Consider the following 16,856-nt stretch of genomic DNA (forward strand, 5'->3'; position numbering starts at 1 on the left):
GGCGTACCAGGGTTATTGTATGGAATGTATGTTTAAACTAATGGGATTTATATATAAATACAACATTTGTGAGACAGGTTAACACTGTAGCCCAGGCTAGCCTTGAACTCCAGGTAATACTCCTGCCTCAGCTTTCTGAGTGCTGAGGTTACAGGCACAAGCCACTGTTTGGTGCCGTGGCTTATGCATTAATGTGTATACTAGCACTGTTCCTGTTCAGCCAAACAATTCTGTATCTAGTGGAAGAGGGCATAGTGCGTGTCCAGTCTCACATGAGCTGTGACTGCATTCCTTTTCATTGTGAACTCTATATAACTGTGCATCCTATACTCTGCTCAGCATAGCACGCCCCACTCCAGTCTTGGAAACCTCCATCCTCCTGCTCCATCGGAGCTGTGGCTCAGCTCTGTCTTGGGACTTGATTCTGCCACTCTCCTGGGATCTTTCCTGCTCTCTCCCTTGATTTGAATTCCTTTCTTTCCTGGATCTTGGAACTTCTCCTTACTACTCTATTCTTTATCTCATTTTACTAAGTTTCCTAAAATAACATTATCACCAAAATAGGTGTGTTGTTGTTGTTGTCGTTGTTTTATACATGAAAATATTACTCCCTTCCTTCAGCATTACTGTCTGGCTAGGTATAGAACTCAGGACTGCAATCATTCTCACCAAACTTTCGGGACATCATTCTGTTATTACTTTGAAGAAACAACTTCAAAGTGGCCAGTTTGAAATCTAATTTTCCCTTAGTGAAACCCGCTGTTTTTCTTCAGAACATTTTGGGATCCTTTCTTTACTTGTAGTTTTCTGAAAACTACTTTATGGGTCTCACCCCTTCCCCTCAGTAGTGACCCTTTCAGCTGCAAGCCTGCTCCCTTCAACTAGAGGAGTGCATGCTCTTCCTAGTTAACTTCTCTGCTGTTCTCAAATCTCTGAAGCTAAGAATAGCTTTAGCCAGGTGGTGGCACACATCTTTATCTCCTAGCACTTGGGAGGAAAACACCAGCGGATCTCTGTGATTTCAAGGCCAGCCTGGTCTACAGAGTGAGTTCCAGGACAGCCAGGAGGACTACACATAGAACTCTGTCTTGTAAGAACAAATGAAACAAACAAAAACAAAAGCTAACTATAATGTTTTCTTCTTTGGAAAACAGATTACCGCTTTTTAACTTACTCTGCATGTGGTCCTTTGTCTTTCTTTCTTGACAGACCATAAATACTGTATCAGAAGTTATTCGAGGCTGCCAAGTAAACCAAGACTACTTCGCTTCTGTGAATGCGCCTTCAAATCCCCCACGGTAGGAACCAGGAAAAGCATGGAGGACGGAGGACTGTAGTGGGTCTCATTTGCACGTTACTTTTCTTTTTCTTTAACTGTTTCTTTTTAAATTTTTTATGTATGTGAGTACATTGTCACTCTCTTCAGACACACAAATGAAGGTATCAGATCCCCATTACCTATGGTTGTGAGCCACCATGTGGTTACTAGGGATTGAACTCAGAACCCCTGGTAGAGCAGTCAGTGCTCTTAACCGCTGAGCCATCTCTCCAGCCACATCTTACTCCTCTTAAAAGACCAGTGTGTGTTGGGAAATGGTCCAGTACTAAAAGTATATTGCTATTGTTAAGAGTGTATGCTTCTGGAACTTAATGCTTGATTCAGCTCCCAGCCTTTTGGCTGACAGACAAATCTCAGGCGCACCTCTGTCTTTGTTAGTGACCAGTAGTTTGTGTGGGCGGTCGCACTTGTGTTCACTCTTCCCTTGCACTCTGACAGACCGGCAATTGTCGTGCTGCTCATGTCCATGGTCAACGAAAGGCAGCCGTTTGTGCTGCGCTGCGCCGTGCTCTACTGTTTCCAGTGCTTCCTATATAAAAACGAGAAAGGACAAGGAGAGATTGTGGCCACCCTTCTGCCTTCCACTATTGATGGCAAGTCATTCAGTTCTGATGTATAGAAAGGAAAATCTTTCCAAGCTTGTATTTAAATCTTTTCTTGTGTTTTACCCTAAGGCACTCTGTAACCTAGGGGCAAGCCTTCTGTGGATGGAGTGGAGCTAAGACAGACCACACCTGAGTCTGCAGTTTCTACTTGTGTCGCTTTATTCAAGTGTGAGGGGTTCTGGTGTTGGTCTATATGTGGGATGATGTCATTAGAAATGTTATGAAGACTATGCAGTTACACAGGTAGAGTTGTGACCCTGGGTTCTGGTGTATAATAAACCCCAGTGAACAGGGCTGCTGTTGACAGCAATTAGCACTCTGAAGATAAATCCCACCACTTAGTCAGGCTCAGCCTTTCAGCCTATTGTTCTGTGATAGAATACAGCCATTACTTACGGATTTCTCCAGTATTGAGTTTACTTGAGATATGTTAAAAGGCTATTTTTATAAAGTTAAAAGAAATTTGACACAAGTGATTGGAAACATCAGTGAGTTCATTGCAATTACATAAATATTGGAAGTTGGCAAAGTTTAAGTCTGTTTAATTGCATTTTATTAAAATTACTTCTATAAAAGCTATTATCATAAAGCTTTGTTCTCTGTAAATGAAACTAAGATGATGGAGATAGTAAAGTAACGTACCGACTGCCCTAAAAATGTCATTCTCCACAAAGAAGGCTTCTGTGTTGTTACCATCAGCCTGATACCTGCAGTGTTGTGATATTTCTTTGTACAGCTACCTTTCAGGAGGTAGTTTTCTGTTGTCTGTTTTCCCTTTGTGTCTGAAAGTCTTAGAGAGTACCTAAGAGTGCTTTATACCATTTGTGTGTAGAAAATGGAAACCTTATGAGTTTGGGGTTATTCCATGTGGTCAGCATCTAATGTTTCTGTCTGCTTGCAGCAACAGGTAACTCCGTCTCAGCTGGTCAACTGCTCTGCGGAGGTTTGTTTTCTACAGACTCTCTCTCAAACTGGTGTGCTGCTGTGGCCCTCGCCCACGCACTGCAGGGCAATGCTACCCAGAAGGAGCAGCTGCTCAGGGTTCAGCTGGCCACCAGCATCGGCAACCCTCCAGTGTCACTCCTGCAGCAGTGCACCAACATTCTTTCCCAGGTAAGGGCAATGGGGTTCCTGAGGGGCGAGCATCAGTGACTCAGGGCAGGAGCTCCTGGAAGATGCAGGTAGAGAAGGATAGAAAGCTCTTCATTGAAATCAGAACAGTTTAAAGCAGAGAGGAAGCAGTAACTTTATAGGAATAGTTCTGTCAAATAGTTAAGGACTTTATTATGATAAAAACACAAGTTCTCGGCACAGGTCTATTTTGAGTTTTACTTTCTTCTTAAATTACCCAGGACTCTTCCCTATTGTTTAATCTCTTCCCAGTGACTGAATCTGGATTAGTAAGGAAGAAAAAGTTAAATGGTGCAATTTGTAGTTAAGTGCCTCCCTGTTTTCTCCTGAAGCAGTTGGTCATCCCAAAACAAACAATAGCAGTTTATTAAATATACAAAATGTACAGTGTATACTTCCAGTGTCTGTGAGTTCTCACATGCCTAGCAAAATAAAGAGGGAAATAATTGAAAATCTGTGTTCCTCAGCTACATACTGAGAACAGATGGAGCATGCTTGCCAGGCTTGGGCGTGTCTCTTCCTGCATGATTTGCCCATGTCCACTTAGCCTTCCTGACGCACAATGTGGCTATGAAGTCAAAATTGTGACAGAAGCTTAGTTTTGGATAAACCCATTGTTCTGGCTAGTTGCTCTAGCAGTGGAGGGTCCTCCCTGCCATGTTCCCACCTTGCCATGCTGTGCTCCCACTGTGCTATGCTCCCACCATGCTGTACTGTGGTCTTCACTATTTTTTCACCACAAATTGCACTTTCTTTGTTTTGAACTTTTTGTTGTCAATGTTGTTGCTGCTTGGCATGGATTCTGTTCATGCTTACTAAATACCTTCCACCACTGAGCTGGACCCCCAGTTCCCAGGCCTTTTGGAGGCTTTTTAATTAAAAAAAAAATGATATTATTCATAGAAGTTACAAGTGAAATCTTTAAAAATAACTATAATGAGAAGAAAATTGAATGATGTTTAAATTGTTTTATTTCAGTTGCCAGTTTATCGCTTATCTCTTAGTGAATTTTTAAATAACTATATTAAATGTTTCAAATGTTTACTTACTTAATGCTTGGTGGTCTCCTGTCACTGTTAAAAACAACTGTTTTCATGCCAGTTGTGAAAACTCTGTGCCCACCTTAGCTTTGTAAGTGTGCTGATGTGAAAGCCTCAGTACTGGGGTCTAGGCCCTTCAAGTAGCCCAAGGCTGTAAAATCAGCCTGTGTGCCATCTCTATCGAGAGGTAAAGCTTCGCTCTCATTAAGTGTTGGCTTATATTTGCAGAGACTAAGAGCATATTTTAGGGTCTTTTCTCGACTTAGATGACTTAAAGCAATGTTTCTGAATTATGTTTGATGTATAATTTGCAGGGTGATAAGATCGACAGACGGGTATGTATACCTGATAAGCTGAGGCCTTTTCTTCTGGCAGGCTTCTTCCTTGTCTTGGGTTTTGCAGTTGATTTTTAACAGCTTGTTTGAAGTTCTGTTCTACTCACACTTGTTGGCGAGTTTGTCTGTCACAGGTGGCTCTCCAGTTTCCTTCCTTCACTCTTGGCTGGTTACTGAGAACTATGGGAACAAGCACACTGTGTGTCTGGGCTCCAGGGTGCTTGGGCTATCTTAAGACTTGCAGTTTTGGTTCTTGTGTTGTCTGCCCAAGCTTGTTTCTTTATTTCCCTTACAAACAACTTAAAGAAAGAAAGCCGTGTATAAGGATAAAGTGTGTCTTTTAACCAGTATATGAAGGAGGAATGTGCGACCTTCTATTACTTACATTATTTAAAATGTACAATAGTAAAATTTTTGTAGTTGTAATGATTTTAAATGAAGTATTATGGATTATTCTAGGTATAATCTGTATGCTACAACTACCTTATTGGTTTTACTGTCTTGGAAGGAGAGTGTTGTTATGTTCAGTTTGGTTAATTTTTTCTTTTGACAAAGTGTTTAACCCAAATAAATAAATAAATAAATAAATAAATAGAGTCTTACAAGTCTCCCCATCCTGGCTTAGTCTTGTGGCTCAGTTGTGCAGTGGGTAGTTGTAAGTTAGGTCCAGTTAGTGGCTGCACTGTATGTGTGAATGTGACCTAGCATGCACTTGTAACTCACACACATAGGTGGCAACTTGTACCAGCAGTTTCTGGTTCTTGTTTTACTAAATGGTTCTGGGGATCAAACTCGGGGCTTTGTGTGTGCTAGGCAAGTGCTCTAACAGTGAGCCATAACCTCCAGCCCAGAATTTTTGATATTAGAATATATGTTTTTAAGTATAAGTAGCATGCACTTAAAAGACAGAGATTATGTTTTCAACTGATTGGCTTTAAAAAAAAACACATAATAAATTGTAGAATATTTTTTACTTTCAAGAAGTTCATCAATGCTTATTCTCTTATTCTCTGTTCTTAGAAGCCATTGATAATAATGTATCTGATCCTATGATACGAGAACTACTTATTTTTTATTGCTTTTGAGACAGGGTCTCATGTAAGCCAAGCTAGCTTTGGACTCCCTTTGTGACTGAGGTTGGCCTTGAACACCTGATCTTCTTACCTCTGCCTCCCCAGTGCTAGGATTATATGTAGATCTATTTTTTCTAAGTTCTAGAACCTTATTTTCATGCAAAAACCTTAAAATTCTTAAGTGTCAGCTTTTGTTTACATAAACAGTATAAAAATGCTCAACTTGAATGAACGTAGGGATGAGGATTCTTATTTAGAAAATATAGTTGGGAGAGTATAATAGCTGATATTAAAGATTATTTGTACTAACTTCAAATATTTTATTTGTGCCTGAGCATGATGGTACACACCTGTCATCCCAGCATTTTGGAGGCAGACTCAGGAGGATCAGTGTATGTGTGAGGCCAGCCTTGTACAAATGTGAGTTCAGACCAGCCAGAGATGCATATCAAGACCTTGTCTCAAGTAGACAGAGAAACAAAAAGGGCTGGTGAGATGGCTCTGCAGGTAAAGTACCTGCCACCCAAACATGGGGCCTCTGTTTTGATCCCTAGCAGCCGCTTAGAAGCTCAGGATGGTAGTGTGCACTGTAACCTGGCACTGGGGGTTAGACAGGGATGGGCTAACCAGCCAGTCTAGCCAAAAAAGCGAGCTCCAGCTCCAGTGAGAGGCTCCCTGCTTGACTCAAAAAAAAAAGGTGGAGAAAGAGAGGGAAGATATTTAACATCTTACATACACACATGTACCACATGTGTACATGTATGTACACTCTGACTTTTCCCTCATAAGAAACAAAAAATGTAATTGTGTTTATGAATTTATGGCTTTTCTTTCATCCTCTCAACTCCAGTTTCTAATGACTGAACTTCAGAATGCCCCGAGTAATATCTTCAGTCTCCTTTTGTAAATCTCCATGGTTCCATGGAGGTTCTGTAGGCTCTGGCAAGAGGTCTTGTCTTGTCTTTTCTAATCTTGGCTTACATTAAGGAGCTTAACTGTTGTCCTTTGCTATAGCTTAATGCTATGTATTTTCTTCTCTTGCATGTCGTTTTTCTTTTGACAAGTGCTCTTAACCACTGAGCCATTTCTGCAGCCCTTGTTTTCAATTTTAGAAATTACTCTTTTATGGTCTCTGCATCATAAGTCATTCTTAGAATGACCATCTTTAGGAGTCCTAGGGTGCTTAACTATAAGTTCCAGTTATGTGAGTGTTTTTACTCTGCCATTTTTTAAATGATCTGTATGTTATACAGATCCACTCATCTTTTCAAGTTTTATTTTATCATCACCATCACCATCATCATCTTTGTAGTCATCTGTGTGTGCATGTGTGCATGTCTGCCTGCCTACCTTAGCACACATTCACATGGTATGAGTATTGGAGAACTACTTTCAGGAATCATTTCTCTCTTTCTGCCATGTGTTCTGGAAGTTGAACTTAAGGTACCAGGCATGGCAGCATGCTCTTTAACCTGCTGAACCATCTTGCTAGCTCCCACAGATTTTTTTTCTAGGCAGCTGTCTAGTTGCCCCAGTATTTTAAAGTCTATCTGTAATACACTGGTGGTTTTTTGGTACCTTTTCCACACTGAGATTCTCATTTGTACAAGTCCATTTCTGGTTTCTCTCCATCATCTGCTGTCACCTCATTACTGTTTTCCATAGTATCCTTAATTATTTCCACTGGTTTACTTTTCCATATAATGTTTAAAGTCACATTATTTACTTCTACAAAAATAAAACCTTGGGAACATGGTCTAGCTCAGTATTAGAGCCCATGCCAAGCTTGGGTAAGCCCTGACTTCACTCTCTAGCATAAAAAGGAGGGGAAGAAGGGAGAGCTCTGAGTCCTTCTTACGTATGCAGAGTTCTTCTACATGCAGCATAAATGAATCTGCTGCCAACTAATAGCTCCTATAAGGAATCACAGTCCAGGAGATGAGCGAAACAGCCCATGCACTCACCTAAGAGTGAGTTTTCAGCTTGTCAGTTTCTGTAACAGGAGGCTACAGTGTGAGAACAAGGAAAAGTAACATCACTTAGAACTAATTCATATTGATGTCTACCTGGAAGGTTGTTTACGTAGTTTAATATCACGTACGCCTGAGGACAAGTAGACCAAGATCTCCAGGATCTTGAAATTAGAATAATCTGGGAGGATTTGAAGAAGATAACTCAGTGGGACCCAAGTTCAACCACTGGGGACCCACATGCTGGAAGGAGAGAGCTAATTCCACCAAACTGTCCTCTGGCCTACACACACACACACACACACACACACAGACTAACAGTTAAGTTCATTTCTTGCTTCATTTCTTTGAATAATTCCAATTTGGATTCTTTCTGAAAATTTCCCCAAATGATTTTATTGTATTTCAGATTTTGTTCTTTTATTTCTTTATTTTATGTATATATCCACCACCATTGCTCTCTTCAGACACACCAGAAGAGGGCATCAGATCCCATTACAGATGGTTGTGAGTCACCATGTGGTTGCTGGGAATTGAACTCAGGACCTCTGAAAGAGCAGTCAGTGTTCTTAACCGCTGAGCCATCTCTCCAGTCCCTACATTTTCTTCTTTAAAAAGAAAATAAGGGGGCTGGCGAGATGGCTCAGCGGATAAGAGCACTGACTGCTCTTCCAAACGTCCTGAGTTTGGATCCCAGCAACCACATGGTGGCTCACAACCACCCGTAATGAGATCTGACGCCCTCTTCTGGTGCCTCTGAGGACAGCCACAGTGAATTACGCCAGAGCAAGTGGGGCCGGCAGAGGTCCTGAGTTAGATTCCCAGCAGTCACACACATGATGGCTCACGGCCATCTGTGCAGCTACAGTGTACTCATACATATAAAATAAATAAAATAAATCTTAAAAAATAAAAAAATAAAAAGAAAATAAAGGCTATAGTATTTTAAGTGGGCAGTAGCAGTGTTATAAATAGAGCATTTTTCATAGAATCTAACTATTAAAATTTCAGCATCATACTATTGTGGGACACATGACTTTTTAATATTATTTACCTGGTCTTGGCAGCAGTGCAGTGTGTGTTAGGGCATTTCTTGATGGTAGAGAGCTGAGTTCCACTGGATATGCGTGAGAGGAAGCATGGGCTTGACCCTAGGTGTGCAGCATGGCTCTTCATTTTCTTATTTGAGAATAATATGCTCTCATGGAATGCAACTAAATTACTTAGGAAATTCTTTGTGTGCATTTTTGTTTGTTTGTTTGTTTTGTGATTTTTTTGAAGAAAGGAGTTTTGTTTCCTTTATCAAGAACTTGTTTTTAAAATTCTGTTTGAGGTTCTTTTGCAGTGTATCTGTCTTACACTTTCACTTCTCAATAAAATCCCATTTCTTTGCTAATTAAAAAATGATTGAAATATAACTAATTTTTCTGGAACATATTTTTTTGTTTTTATTCATTTTCTAATTTTTAAAAAAGATTTATTTATTTTATTTATGTGAATACACTGTCACTGTCTTCAGACACACCAGAAGAGGGCATCGGATCACCACTAAAGATGGTTATGAACCACTATGTGGTTTCTGGGAATTGAACTCAGGACCTCTGGAAAAGCAGTCAGTGTTCTTAACCACTGAACCATCTCTCCAGCCCCATTTTCTGATTTTTTTATACAGTATATTTTGTAGTTTTCCCCAGCTTCTCCCAGATCCTTCCCACCACCCTACACACTCAACTTTATATGGGTTTATTTTTATTTCTAATAATGTCTTGGGATTGGTCTTTTAAAGCTCCCACACTATAGTTTTGTTATAACATCATCTTCTAGCACCATTTATTTATTTATACAGGCTCTCATATAATATAGCTCAGGCTGGCCTTGAACTCACTGCATAGTCAAGGATGACTTCCAACTTCTGATCCTGCTACCTCCATCTCCCCAGTGCTGTGATTATGGGCGGGCACCACCAGACCTGGTTCTGTTCAGTGCTGAGGATAGAACCCAGGGCTTCTTGCATATTAGTCAAGACTATAGCAACTGAACTGTACTCCCAGCCCAGACCCTACTGATTTTTACATAACCACTTGTATTGGTGCATATGAATTGACTCTGGTTTCTGTACCTGCACTGTGCTCTTTTGGAAAGTGCAGCTTGTTGTAAACACAAAAATGTATTTTAAGTTCAGTTTTTATAATCTGGCTTTCTTATTTTTTTTTTAAAGATTGATTTATTTATGATATGTAGGTACACTTTAGTTGTCTTCAGACACTCCAGAAGAGGGTGTCAGATCTCGTTACAGATGGTTGTGAGCCATCATATGGTTGCTGGGAATTGAACTCAGAACCTTTGGAAGAGCAGTCAGTGCTCTTAACTGCTGAGCCATTTCTCCAGCCCCAAAAATCTGGCTTTCTTGTACATCTCTCAATGCTTAAGTTCTTTTAACACAAAAGAAAAGGAGAGATCTTAGGCTTACTTTAGTAAAAATAGTAACTATAAAGTGGTTTCTGCCAACTTATCTATTGCAGGGAAGCAAAATACAGACAAGAATCGGGTTGCTAATGCTGCTTTGTACCTGGCTAAGCAGCTGTCCTATTGCTGTAACACATTTTCTTCACAACTCAGCCAATGTTCCATTCGTATCCTTTACAAAGTTTAGGTACCATGCATGTAAGTAACTTACATCTTTCAACTTCCTTTGCACCTTTTAAAAATGTTATGGGTATATAATTCTGCATGCTTAAGAGGTGTCTGTTTGTGTAGGTTTTTATGGTATGCTGGCTTGGAATATATATAGAATTCTTATAGAAAATCTTACGTAAGATGTGTGTTAAATTCAGATTACAAAATAAAATATCCCAGACACTATAAATCATTCAGTTCCTTAACAGAGATGTCAGCTTACAGGACAGATTGCAGAAAATCTCGGAGAAGAAGAGCAGTTGGTCCAAGGCTTATGTGCCCTTCTTTTGGGCATTTCAATTTATTTCAATGACAACTCACTAGAAAACTACACGAAGTAAGTAAGGGCAAGATGGCCCTCTGGTCCTCCAGAGACAGTGATAAATTTTTTGCTAAAGTGTAAGTAAGCCAACCTTGTGACTTTGCCATTTTTTAAGCATCTCATATGTTTATCCTTGTAGAGAGAAACTAAAGCAACTAATAGAGAAGAGGATTGGCAAAGAGAATTTCATAGAGAAACTAGGATTTATTAGCAAACATGAGTTATACTCCAGAGCATCTCAGAAACCTCAGCCAAACTTTCCGAGTCCCGAGTACATGATATTTGATCATGAGTTTACAAAGCTAGTGAAAGAACTTGAAGGTAAGATGTAAAAGGTTTGTGCTGATCCAGCGTCATTGAGCGTGTTTTTGTGTGTGTGTGTGTGCGCCTGTGTGTGTGTGCGCCTGTGTGTGTGTGCGTCTGTGTGTGTGTGTCTGTGTGTGCGTCTGTGCGTGTGTGTGCGTGCGTCTGTGTGTATGTATGTGCGTCTGTGTGTGTGTGTGTGTGTGTATCTGTGTGTGTGTGTGTATCTGTGCGTCTGTGTGTGTGTGTGTCTGTCTGTGTTTGTGCGTCTGTGTCTGTGTGTGTGTGTGTGTGTGTCTGTGTCTGTGCGTCTGTGTGTGTGTGTCTGTGTCTGTGCATCTGTGTGTGTGTGTGTGTGTCTGTGCGTCTGTGTTGTCTGTGTCTGTGCGTGTGTGTGTGTCTGTGTGTGTGTGTGTGTCTGTGTCTGTGTGTCTGTGTCTGTGTCTGTGTGTATCTGTGTGTCTGTGTCTGTGTTTTGGGATGCCCATGAGTGATAAGACAGGAAGTTCATCTGCAGCACAGAGAAATATTTTGGATTCTTTAAGATTAGAAAGAGTATTGGGGGCTGGAGAGATGGCTCAACGGTTAAGAGCACTGACTGCTCTTCCAGAGGTCCTGAGTTCAATTCCCAGCAACCACATGATGGCTCACAACCATCTATATTGGGATCTGATACCCTCTTCTGGTGTGTCTAAAGACCTACAGTGTATTCATATAAATAAAATAAATCTTTAAAAAAAAGAGAGAGAGAGAGAAAGAGTATTGAGTTAGGCTATTTATACTCATTAGATCCTAAAGATTAAGTCATGTTTACAATGCTTAAAATCAAGCTGGAGGTAAACAGGTGAATGGTAAAGCATGTACTTCAGCACTTGAGGCCCCGTATTCAGTCTGCAGAACCTCAAGAGAACCATTTAGTGTCATTTATGTAGAGGGATATTAATCTAGAAACATGGCTGCTCTGGCAAGAGATCACATCCAAAGACCACCTAGGTCTGTGATCCAGCTGGAATGCAAACACGCCCTGGATTACAGTGTGATCAGGTTGGAAAACAGACACTTAGTACACATCCTTAATTCCAAACAGTGATGTCTATTTGAGGAGCAGACAAAATGACAAATCAAAGAAAGATTTGACAGAATGAGTCAGAGCTAGGATACACCCAACTCTCATCAGAACAGACAGGAAAGAGCGGCTACTTAAGAGCAGAGCAGAGAGAAGCAGAGTAGAGGTCAGTTGAGTCCCGTGCAGTTCAGTTGAATGCAGATGAGTTGTGTTTGGTTGGTACAGTCAGTGCAGTTGAGTTCATGGAATTCAGAGGCAGGTATTTCAAGCATAGCAATTCAATCAGAAGCTGAGATTCCTATTTGAATCAGTCAACTCGGACAGGTGTTTGAACCAGAACAGCTATACTGAACCAGCCAGCAAGAGTTCAGAAAGAGTGAGACATGGTGAGTTTATTCAGCAGTAAGTATGAGTGGCTGAAACATTCTAGGCCCAGGTTAGCAGATGGAGGCTGGAAGCTGAAGCCTTCAAGGTTCCAACTTGCAGAAGATTAGCTTGTATGGAGGCTAGAAGCTTCCAGGCCTAGGTCTAGGGATCGTTAGTGTAGAGAAAGAAACACTCTGAGCTCAGCCTAAGCCTTGTATTTGTACAGCTTGGGTAGGCTCTCCATCTCATCCCTCTATCTGAGGAAATAAAAGCCACATTCACATTTACAGTTTAAGTGTGTTTTGTTTTACAGGTGTCATTACCAAGGCTATTTATAAGTCCAGTGAAGAAGATAAGAAAGAGGAAGAGGTAAAGAAAACCTTAGAACAGCATGACAATATTGTGACTCACTATAAGAATATGATCCGTGAGCAAGTAAGTACCAACAAATTGTCCTCTCCTGACTGGCACAGCTCTGCTTGAGGGAAGGCTGCTTCTTGGCATTTCACGGTTGAGGGATACAGAAAGTAAACGTCATTGTTTTCAAATGCATCTGTGTATTAAATTGAGGGACTTGCTTTGTTTTAGGCACTGTGCAGGATGTTATAGATCGTGGATCAGATGTATACTCTTGATGGTGTCAGGGTGAGACAGATATCTAAATTATTATGACAGATATGTTATACCATATTAAGCCTAGTGCTAGAGCTAATCAAACATGTAGCAGCACTTAGGCTGAGAGAGCCTGGGAATACACTCTCCATAAGAGAGCCAAAGAAGAGCGGCAGGAGGTGTCATACAGCACAGAAAGTCTGCTCTGGCTGCTGTGAACCTAGAGCAGCTCCTGCCTATGTGAAGGAGATATCTGATGGGAAAGCCTAGGCAGGCAGGCCAGGAAGCAGATGACTGTGGGTCAGCTGGGGAGGGTGTCGGTAACTGATGACAGTGATGATAGTGATTGCTCACATGTCTGCTGTGTTCTCTGATTGATTGATCGATCGACTGATTGATTGATTGATTAAATGAATGTGTATGTATGCTCTATCTGCATGTATACTTGCACACCAGAAGAGGGCATCAGATCACATTATAGATGGTTGTGAGCTACCATATAGTTACTGAGAATTGAACTCAGGACTTCTGGAGGAGCAGCCAGTGAGCTGAGTCATCTGAACCATTCAACCATGTTTCCAGCCCTCAATCTCTCTTACTTCACAGCATCCCTACAAGTAGTGACTAACTATATTCAGCTTAGGATAAATGGGAAATCTATGCCTTTAATGAATTCTTCTCCCAGCATCTTCCAGTAACCGTTTGAACAGAATTTAAGTGTATGTGTGTTAGTGAAAGTGTGTCGACAGACTTGAGATGTGTGGAAACTGAAGATAAGCGAGGGTTGGTGATGTTTCTCTGCATGTGTAAGTGTGATCCCCAGATTTCTGTCTTGAGTGTTGAGTACAGTCATGGTAGTCAGGCAGTTCCATAGTGAAGGTGATGAGCTAGACCAGAACTCATCAGAGTCATCAGTTGACGCTTTCCTTTCATAATGCTAGTCACTGTCTGTTACATATGTTATATTGTGCACCTTAGCCCTGTTGCATCCTTTAAATTGTCATTCAGTTTCTTATCATTGTATATACTGTGATAGAATTTTGTAAAGGATTATGTACTATTATCTGAAAAATTAGATTACTGATGTCATTAAAATTCTAATGTCATAAAGGAAATGTAACAGCCTATGTGGAGTAGGTTTACCACCTTTTTTTGTTTTTTTGTTTGTTTTTTGTTTATCGAGACAGAGTTTCTCTGTATAGCCCTGGCTGTCCTGGAACTCACTCTGTAGACCAGGCTGGCCTCGAACTCAGAAATCTGCCTGCCTCTGCCTCCCAAGTGCTGGGATTAAAGGCGTGCGCCACCACCGCCCAGCAGGTTTACCTTCTTACCTGTATGGTATTTTTTCCTTCCTCACAATAGATTACTGAGATTGAAAATTTACGAGTAATAATAGAATTCTTAGAGTTTGTCCTCAGCTTTTCAATGTTCAGCCAAATCATTAAACTAAAATCAGCTTCTCTGTTCAAAATGAGTCATCAAACTGCCCCAGTTATGGAATTTTAATTTATGTCTTGGTTCAAATATAGCCATTTTTAGTTTATGAATATAGTATTTTTGCGATGTGATGTGTAGCTTACATCTGGATCTGCTGAGTACGGTTGATTGAGAAAGAGGAAACTGTTCTGACATGATTACTGATTTATTTATAAAATGCTAATTTTTTACATTCTCACAACTTAAATTGTATCAGATAATAAACATCTAAAACTATAAAAATGTTTGTATTCTTTGACTGACATTTGAGAATTCATCTTAAGGAAATTCTCCAAATTTGAGATAACTGTTAAATGAACATTTATCGTTTTGAAAAGTGGAAATAAACTTTAGTGCTAAAAACATTTAATATAATTTATATTATAGCTGCTTGATCAGGTATTGAATGAGCATTAATAATTAAGGCCTTATGGCTGAAAAGATAACTCATAAACAGTAGAGCTGGGAGCTCAGCACCCACATGACAGATCAGGTGCTCAGTGCTCCTGTCACCCCAGCTTTGAGCAGAACAGAATTCCTAGGACTTGTGGGCTGTCAGCCTAGCTGAGAAGACATGAGCCATAGGTTCTGGGAAAGACTGTCTCAGAGGAATAGGCAAAATGCAGCAGGCGCCCTGCTTGGCTTCCATGTGCACACACTCAGGCACACATGAGTGCTCGAACACACATACAAACACAAATAAATATAGTTTTTAAAAAATTATAATTATGAAAGCTGTATATAATTGTATGGGAAATTAGTAAGCTATCTAATGTTCTAAGTATATGAACTGACTATGGCAACTTTAGAAAACATGCTAGAGCCTGCTTGTGTCCCGATTTCTTCTTTTGTTTTAATTTATTTTTATTACTTTTAATTATGTGTTATGTGTCTGCGTGTGGTTTTGTACACATATAAGTGCAGATGTCCATAAAGGCAGAGGTATCAGATTCTTCTGACGTGCTCAGAAGATGGAACAATTTGTACAGATTCTCCTCTGACTTCACTCATGTGCCCCTGCACATAAAACAAGTAAATGTGATAAATTTAAATAATATACCTGCATATGTGTACCTTCATCTAGTAAGTTCCATACGTAGTTTGTGTATATTTCTGTAATGGTTTCACGGCCCCAAAGTGCGTGAGGAGCAGGCTGTGCTGTGGTGCTCGCCAGCAGAGCCCTGCTTGAAACCCCTACATGTGACTTTGCACATGTTCAAGTCCTAATGCTTCACCGCTGATTTGGGCGTGTTGAGTGTTTTAGCATGCTGATTTTTTTTTAAAGCCTATGTATTTTATCGTGTACCGTGTGTATGCAGTGAGAACATCTGACTTGTGTCTGATTCACAGGACCTCCAACTGGAGGAGCTGAAACAGCAAGTGTCCACACTGAAATGTCAGAATGAGCAGCTGCAGACAGCAGTCACCCAGCAGGCCTCTCAGATTCAGCAGCACAAGGATCAGTACAATCTCCTCAAAGTTCAGCTTGGTGAGTGGCTGAGTCCCTCTGTCCTCAGGAGCTAGACAGACAGATTCTCTGCTGACTGCGTGTTCTCAACCATGATCACTATGAGCAACTTAGTGCAGGGTGGTTTATAACTAAGTAAGACCACATCATTGTCTCCATCTTCCTGCTTGATTGGCTGAGCCATGTTTGCTGACCCTGGTAATACAGTACGTTTTGATTCATTACAATCCTGTCACTTTCTTTCTGGGTGCTGGGGCTCCAACCCTGGACTCTGTGTGTGGGAGTGGTGCTGTACAGTAAGCCACATTGCCAGGAGAGCATCATCTTGCAGGCCCTGTGATGATAATGCCAGATACCAAAGAGTAAGAAGTTTATTTCTATGAGGGTAACTAACATTTTCAGAAACATTTTTCTTTCTTTATGACAATAATTTTTTGGCTAGTTAATCCATGTGGATAGCTCTTCCTCTGGGAAGCTTTTTAAATGAATTTGACTTTTCTTATGTTTATTGTCAGAAATGGAATTAAAGCTGCTGTAATTCACAGTCATAATCATCAAGCCATACAGTTTAATCAGGACCCTTGAACCAGTCAGCACCCTCTGCCATCAGGAGAGCCCTGCCACTTCCCCAGTTAAGGAGACATTCTCTTGGGTCTTAGGTGACCTTGGACTGTAGTCTTCTAGTCCTGATGATGAAAAGCTTGATTCGGGCCAGCTTTCCCCAGTGTTGTGATATTTAACAGGAAAAGATAATCACCATCAAGGCTCTCACAGTGACGGGGCTCAGGTGAATGGCATTCAGCCAGAAGAAATCAGTCGGCTGAGGGAAGAGGTAGAAGAGTTAAGAAGTCATCAGGCGCTCCTACAAAGCCAGCTAGCTGAAAAGGACTCGTTGATTGAAAATTTGGTAAGTAAATGTTAAAAAAGAAATGTAAGTGACCAAGAGTAATTATCATCATCTTACTTGTTTGTTTTTCTGGGTTTGTTTATTTGTTTTCTTTTTTTAAGATTTATGTATTTTATATATGTGAGTCCACGATCACTCTTTTCAGACACCCCAGAAGAAGGCATCAG

General features: G+C 40.6%; 1 protein-coding gene across 4 annotated transcripts in view; it reads left to right on the forward strand.

The window, feature by feature from the left end:
- Positions 1–16,856, forward strand: part of Uso1 (USO1 vesicle transport factor) — a 65,760-nt gene that overhangs the window by 39,558 nt on the left and 9,346 nt on the right. For 2 of the 4 annotated variants that reach the window (XM_031390980.1, XM_031390981.1), the window contains 10 exons: positions 1,210–1,298; positions 1,778–1,932; positions 2,846–3,057; positions 4,430–4,450; positions 10,016–10,126; positions 10,388–10,506; positions 10,631–10,812; positions 12,540–12,661; positions 15,665–15,803; positions 16,526–16,689. In XM_031390980.1, the coding sequence (XP_031246840.1) occupies positions 1,210–1,298; positions 1,778–1,932; positions 2,846–3,057; positions 4,430–4,450; positions 10,016–10,126; positions 10,388–10,506; positions 10,631–10,812; positions 12,540–12,661; positions 15,665–15,803; positions 16,526–16,689 (1,314 nt within the window). The remainder of the gene's footprint in view (positions 1–1,209; positions 1,299–1,777; positions 1,933–2,845; positions 3,058–4,429; positions 4,451–10,015; positions 10,127–10,387; positions 10,507–10,630; positions 10,813–12,539; positions 12,662–15,664; positions 15,804–16,525; positions 16,690–16,856) is intronic. The other 2 variants (XM_031390984.1, XM_031390982.1) reach the window with 1 other exon arrangement.

This window comes from Mastomys coucha, unplaced genomic scaffold, assembly GCF_008632895.1.
Source record: "Mastomys coucha isolate ucsf_1 unplaced genomic scaffold, UCSF_Mcou_1 pScaffold22, whole genome shotgun sequence".
NCBI lineage: Eukaryota > Metazoa > Chordata > Mammalia > Rodentia > Muridae > Mastomys > Mastomys coucha.